The sequence below is a fragment of the Neltuma alba genome, unplaced genomic scaffold (genome assembly GCF_004799145.2).
Source record: "Neltuma alba isolate B1F8T4 unplaced genomic scaffold, ASM479914v2 tig00010669_pilon, whole genome shotgun sequence".
Taxonomy (NCBI): domain Eukaryota; kingdom Viridiplantae; phylum Streptophyta; class Magnoliopsida; order Fabales; family Fabaceae; genus Neltuma; species Neltuma alba.
The window spans coordinates 25,168-32,741 of NW_021635512.1; the positions used below are offsets into that span (position 1 = coordinate 25,168).

The window sequence follows — 7,574 nt, forward strand, 5'->3', positions numbered from 1 at the left end:
AACTATTTATTATAAATAACTAAACATATTTCTTTAATCTCCTCAAATTAGTCAATTAGCTCTTATAATTAGAATCAGAAGTAATAATAAATACAATATAATTAAATCAATAATAAATAAGAAGTTAGAAGTTATAAACTAACTAACTTTTACGGAGTTTGTTTCTTTTTTTTTCAAACGAAAAAGTGTCCTATTTTACTCATTTGATCCTACATATAAGATCCATTTTGTGGTATAAATTATACTACGAAAGAAGTCTTATAGTGAAGACGAGAAGAGTATAATACTATTGTCAATTAACATCAAATGCGTAGAGAAAGAGTATGCTGATGAACAACTATAATTTGTGTTTGTAGCGAATACTAGACCAGGATCATGCTCATCACAGTCACAAACATAATATGAAGAAATATAACTGCAAAATCTAATGACCCGTTGATTTTTCTAATTTATATTATGAAACATAAAACACAAAACTAACACCAATAACAAAGCCCAAGACACCAATAACGTTTAAATATAAGGGAAAGCAAGCCAATAAATGCCGGACCAATACAAGTTTTGGACTTAGAGATTGTTTGAATAGAAATAAAATTATAATTTTAAAAATAATTTTACTATATATAAAATAAATAAATAAAAAAAATCTTGTCTCGAATTATGTAAAAATAATTTTTAAAAGTATTTTTTGAGGATAACCAAACAACGCTTTAATCAATTGTTATGTTGGCCTTTCAATTGAGTTTAGGCTATGAATTGGAAATACTTAAATTCATATAGCATGGGTCTAATCTATAGCCCTAACTTCAAGTGAAAGACCCTTCACAAACCTTTGAGAGCCCTATTACAAAAAGACCAAAGTACAAAACTTTTGAAAACCTGCAAATGAAATAAAGGGCTCATGAAAGGCCGATGATGTTGACTGGGCTTATGGCCCAACCGATCGACCTATTAAAAAATGAGAAAAATAATAAATAAAAAAGTTAAAAAATGTAATATTTAAAATTAGGCAGCTAAAAATTGAAAATGACAAAAAGTGAAGTAGTGCATGATATGGTATTTTATAAACATAGTTAAATGACTAAAATGTCATAGATTAACAGGTTTTGAACTAGTAATAATTAGTGTAAAATAAAAAATGACAAGAAACGTATTAACAATTACAAGTTATTTATTAATAAGTTGTGAATTTATAACGACAAGTGTTGAACAATTAATGATAAGAAATATACTAATAAATACAAATTTGATGGTTTTTATTCAAATTTGATATAAGGACATTTTAGTTATTTAACTACGTTTGTAAAATACCAGATTAGATACCACTTTATTCTCTTCTCTGTCATTTTCAACTTTTAAATATCTAAATTAGGGAATGATAATTTCATGGTTCTTTTTCTAGAATTTTTTCTTGAAAAGGTGTAGGATGGATTGGTAAAATGAAAAACCCACATTAAAGAGATGTTTAGAAAATATGATCAATAAACAATGAGCTTGAGTTTGGTGGAAAGGGGGCGAGTTAAGATTCAAATCTTTATTAGAAAAAATGCTAACATTTAATGTTTTATAATACTTCATATAAAATTACTTTTAAAGGAAATAGGAATAAATTGTCAGAAAAGTTTTATTTTAATTTATATATAAATGTACTCGAAGTATTTATATTAACTAAGTAGTTGCAAACAAACAATTTGGAGAAGGAAAGTGTTGTTCGACCAGAGAGATATCAAACTTTAAAGAAGTCCAGAATCTTCATAAATTACTGGGAGAATTATAATGAGACAAAACAAGTATTAAGGTTGTCATTTTTTACTCTGAAAATTATCATTACAAATTATTTATATTATTATTAAAAAATTTAGTAATTATTTTTTTTTCAATCTTATTGTAATTCTCCTCGAATTATTTGGTGAGAAGTTTATAAACTCTGTACAATAAAATAATTGCTGGGCGAAAAAAAACAAGGTGTGGAAATTGCGTGCCCCCTAGCAAGGGCGTGAGGACGCGCTGCATTGGGGTGGGGCGGACGACTGCGGCAAATTTCGGAAGTGCATACTGAAGGGAAGAAGACATTGGCGAGGAACACTGGCGTGCACCATCGGCGGTTCACAAGCACGCTTTAGCATAATCTCCATCAATGATGATGGAACCACCAAAATGATTGGGTGGAGCACCTAATCCCAACAGCCATTGACAAAAATCGCCACGTTAGCACAAGCATGATCCAATGTTTTTTGAAAAATGCGATTAGCGATTAGCGAATAGTGATTACGAGTCTCTGGCCCCCGCCCACGCCCCCCCCCCCAAAAAAAGAAACAAAAAAAAAAGGGAGAATCGCGATTACTTTTTTTTTTTTTTTTTGGGGAACCACGATTCCTAGACTCAATTAACGGAGGAGCGAGAATAATCACGCTGCCGCTGTTCGACTCGTCGGATATCACAAACGAATCACTTTTTGGCGGTGAAAGTTGTCATTTTGAGCTTGTTTTGATTCATCGATTTATTTGGAGCGACGGCGATCTCAGATTCAAATCTTCAAATCTCTGCCCTTTTCGAAGAAAGAGAGATAAAGTGGGCAATGGTGGGATGAGGATAAAGAAGAAGAAGGGCAAGCGACAGGGCTATGGCGAGAATTGAGTGGGCTCTTCAAGGAAGAGGAAAGTGGGTTTGTTCGTACAAGAAAACCACCATCATAGTTTGCTTTTTCAACATTGCGATTGCTCTCTACTTTCTTCGCACTCTTTATGCCTCTCTTTATATCTACTCCGGAAACGTTTCGCGAAACAGTAAGTATTAATCTCAGGATTGGATTTGGTTGGCCAAAAAATAGGCGGGGATTAGATTTTGTTTTTTTTTAAATGACATTTACATTAGTGATTGTCGATGTTTCTGTTCTGCCCCCGTGTTTCCCTAATAGAGTAATGTATTGAAATAGGTTTCTGCTTGAAATTTTGTGATGGATTTCACTCTTTCCACCTAAAAGTTGGCCTCTGCTTAAGTGGGTTCCGTAACTTTAAACCCACTCCTGCTTTGGATTAACAGCGGGCTCAACTTTTTTGGTACTGAAACTCCAAATTCCTCCATTCGATTTAATTTTGAATTTATTGTCTTTCCAGTTGTCCCTTATACCTCGGATCAGATTCAGAAAATGGAAGAATCAATCCGAATCCGTAAGGCATATAGACCCCAGGAGCTGGTTAAATGGGTAAGAACCATTTATGCTTAGCTCCAGCTATCACTTCCTCATGAATTGAACAGAAGTTAATGTATTATAAAACCGTTGTCCCAAAAGGTGAAGGCACTAGAAGGGGAGTTATCAAGGGATGAGAGGGCGTCTCAGTTGCCTCAGCATTTAAGACAGAAAATAACGGATGATATATTGCAGAGGTTGAGGAGCTTGAATTCTAGCGGCACGAACACTACCCAGAAAGTTGCCCTGGAGCGAGGTCAGTGCATGCCTGTAATTTTGCTGGTGCGAATATAATATTTCTACCTTTCTGAACCTTGATAGGCATTTTAGTAACTTCGTTTTACTACGAAGGTTGGAATAACATTAAAGAATGTCAACGGCTATCTTTTTTTACCCGGCCAAATTCAGTTGCCATGGGTGGGATGCAGAATTTTATTATCATGTGCTTATGTATCACTAGTGTAAATCTCGAGTCGAAAGAATAAGATTATTGTTGAAAAGTACATATAGAATATGCTCATTTTGAAATTGGTAGAAGTTGATGCTTTGAACTGGACTTTCGATGAGTTGTCTTCGTACTGAGATTGTTGACATTTCAAACGTTAGACACTTCATAGCACGCATTTTCCTTTTGGGAGGAGCAGGGTTGGTTGGTTGATTGTGTGGGAAGAAGAGGATTCAAGCGTGCACCACATAACTACTGCATGGACATGTTAACATTTTTCTTCCTTGCTAGCTTCTTTATTAGATGCAAATTTTGTCGTTCAAGAATTAACCTAGCTATGCCAAATTTAAGAGGACTTCATACTAGCTCTGTGTACGTCTCAGGTCGGGCTAATATAAGGAAAAACATGCTTAGTGAGGAAATGCTCTAGTAAGGAACATCAGCAGCCTTTCTTCATTATAATTTGAACTCAAGCAGAGATTCTTTGATTTGGTTGAAATTTAGTCTTCAATCTTTTTACCCCCGTCTTCTTCTTTTTTTTTCTTTTGCCCCGGGGGGGGGGGATCATATGATTTAGTTTGAAACACATTCCTGATATTTCATATAGTTGGATTTAAGGTGATTATTAACTTCGTATTACAGTAGATAACATACAAGTTTGTGTTTCTTCCTGTATGAAAGCTTTCACACATTACCTGTATTTGAGAGATTTGAGGTTCTCTGGTGCCTGATCCTTGATCTTATGGATTGAAAACAAGACATAAGTTTGATAGTGGAGGCACGAAGAGTTCTCCATTTTTGTCGTACATTAACTCCCCCCTTAAAAAAAAAAATGGTGTAGAGATCAATAAGTAGTTATCATGGAGATCTGGATGCTTCATTCTGGTTGTAGTCATAGTATTGAGGATCTAATCAGATGTGGATATGCACACGATATCGCTCATCCTGCAAGTTTTTCTGGGGAAACCATTGCTCTGAGATGGCCAGGACATGGCTTATTGTGATTGGGTATGCTTGTGACACTTCGGCCAACAATTCTACACCACAGTTGTTTTCTTGTTTAATTGGTAGGTGAGCTGAAGGTTGAATTGCTACATTTCAAAGGCGAAACCTGGAGAGGTGAGAGTGGATGGTGAGGTTTAGCCTTCGCCACAGAATACTCAAGAGTGCTTCTTTGAATCTCTGGTTTACACCACAGCAAGATCTGGCTTTTACTCTGCTTGTTTGGCTTTCATGCTTGCTGGGGTGATGACTGATGCCATACTAGTTTGAGTGTGCAGAGTAGCGATAGAGAATGAGTAATTGTAAGGAGAAACAAAAAGTGAAACTGAGAAGTTAGGTGGAAATCAAAACAATGCCAAAAAGAGGAACTCTATATGGGAAATTGTCCATGCGCCTGTCTCTTGTTGGAACCTATCCGTATTTTGAGTCCAAACTTCAGAGGTAGTTATTATTTGCAATGCTTCTGGCATTAGAAAATGTTCATTTTCTAGAGAGCAGGGCATCTTAAATCCAACAATTTCTGCGAATTATTATAGCTGTTTTAATTTAGAATCTGGGATACGAAATTCATTCAGTTATGTTATATAAATATTAAGTTGCTAGAATTTAGTAGATTCTTTGCTTATGTATTTTTGACATTGATTCTCTCTCCTTTTCCTTTTGGTGATATTACATTTTAAACATTGCAGAAGCAGTTGAAAGTTGGCGTGAGGAAAAACTGAAAGAAGTTAAGTTGGCTCTTGTGAGATCGACTTCTAACTCAACCATTGCTCGTAAAGAGGCAGGTATGACCATGAATAGTTGCCCGGCAGTTTAGTTGCTTGTTTGACACTTTCGAATCCTTAACATGTCTTTCTGTATTACTAGTAACTGTTTCAACTTCCTAGGGGTGCTAGCAAGAGCTCTGGAGTCCGATTGGCCTGTGCTTTCTGAAGAAATTGGCCTCTGGATGCCTATTGAAGTTGCTAATGAAGAACATGATGATAAACCTGAGGATGAAGTAGATTTTGGTAATACAAGTTCTTCTGTCAATGTGTTGTTTTCTATCTTAGCGTATTATCTCTTAGTACCCTGTTTGATACTGGAAAGTCCAGCTGCAATAAGTGTTCTGTGAAAAGTTCGGCATTAGATTGGTTTGCCTGGGTGGGGGAACATGCATGCTAATCCTAGATTTGGGTGCTAGAAATTGGGAGAATTATAATCAAGTCCCACAAAAAAGAAATAATTATTAAAAGGTCCTAATAACAACCTCAACAGCCTATAATGACAAGTTCTATAATGAGAATGATAACCTCTGGGACTTGTTTTTTTAATTGTTTTCCTTGCTTGGGACCTCATTGTAATTCTCTTTTAGAAATTTGTGTATATTGTGACGCAAAAATTTATTCTTTTCATTTACTGAGTATGCATTCCTTTCAGAGGAGGAAATTCTTCCTGGCAGGCCCATGCCTCCAGAGTGCCATGCTGAACTTCACACAGATTATGATGGCGTGGCAGTAAAATGGGGTCTTACCCATCACAAAGATAGTGCAGCTGATTGCTGTCAGGCTTGCTTGGACCAAGCAAGAAATGCCAAACAAGGTGAACGGAAATGTAATATTTGGGTTTATTGCCCATCTGAGTTTGGCTGTCATTCTCCAGATATCTATCAGCACAAACATCAAGAATGCTGGCTGAAATATGTGAGTTCTACTCATGATCCTCCCCTGATATTTTGTATATGATCTGAGTAAATATTCTTGGACTATGTAAATGTGACGTCTGGGTTGGCCTGCCTGTTCTTCCTGATCTTGTTTCTTTTAGTGTTCCATCTGGCTAATATCGTCTTCCTGATGATCGTTGCCAGGCTGAGAAGCCACGACTAAATTTTAAGGATAAGTATCCTGAATCATACCGAAATTCCCACCCATCGGCACCAGTGATCGTTCCATGGGCGTCTGGAGTGGTGGGGGCATGAGTTGATCAACCAACACTGAAGGTATTATGATAAACCGGAGTCACTCTGTGGACTACAAGCACAGAAAGCTATCAGGCAAAGCTTTTATCATGCATGCCTGCGATCACACTTCTATTCTTCATCACGTTCTTTGTTAAAGAATGAAATAGGATAAGATACTTTCTGTCCCTTCCACTGGTACTATATATTGGACGGTTTGGAGGGTGGGGGAATCATTAAGAAAATGATGGTTATTTGGGGTTAGACACGATTTTTGACAGGCACACCTCTTCAGTGCATGGATATTCTTCCAAGGCCGGTCTAGCACTGGGGCAAGGTGACTTGACCGATTAGGAAAGTTGTTCTGTTGTGAATTCTTGATGGTGATGTTGATGGGGAACTTGTTAGGATGGAATATGCACTACCTAAGCTAAGTGCACTATAGAAGTGAGTATTCATGTTTAGTGAACTTCACCTTTTGACATATTTCGCACGACCATTTTTCACTGGTTTAGTGCGCCTCTCTCTGTTTTTTGGACTGGGTTTAGTGCACCTCACTTAACCGGGCATAAGAATGAATCATCATTTATGCGTGAATTATGTTTTCTTTTCTGATGATCCCTCCTCACCAAGAATTCTGTAATCCAGTCTATTATAGCGACCAGACTTACGGTCATCTGCTTCTCCGAAGCATAGTTGAAGGAGAATTTTAAAGCTATGGTTTTGCCGACATTTTTCATATGATTGGTTATCTAGTCTAAGATCTATGTTCAAACGAGAAAGGGTTTGTGCTGACTCTGTTATTGACGCCCATGCTAGAGTTCTCCGCTGATCTGACAAGAGCACAACTGATAGGGACCGTGTTGGGTTTTTTTTTTTTTTGGGCCTGAAACGTGTCGGGGTTTATTACCGAATATTAAATGAATCGGTTGGATCAATGGGTCTAATTAGTAATTTCATAAAATCTTAATATTAAAAAAAAAAATAATTTGTAATAATTT

At 36.5% G+C, this 7,574-nt stretch overlaps 1 protein-coding gene across 1 annotated transcript; it reads left to right on the forward strand.

The window, feature by feature from the left end:
• The first annotated feature begins 2,005 nt into the window (after nt 1–2,005).
• LOC114758091 (uncharacterized) lies at nt 2,006–7,314 on the forward strand. Its single transcript, XM_028947111.1, has 7 exons — nt 2,006–2,786; nt 3,117–3,205; nt 3,293–3,446; nt 5,327–5,422; nt 5,525–5,647; nt 6,057–6,319; nt 6,484–7,314. The coding sequence occupies exons 1-7, from the start codon at nt 2,624–2,626 to the stop codon at nt 6,592–6,594; spliced, it is 999 nt and encodes a 332-aa protein (XP_028802944.1). The 5' UTR covers nt 2,006–2,623; the 3' UTR covers nt 6,595–7,314.
• The last annotated feature ends 260 nt before the right edge of the window (nt 7,315–7,574 follow it).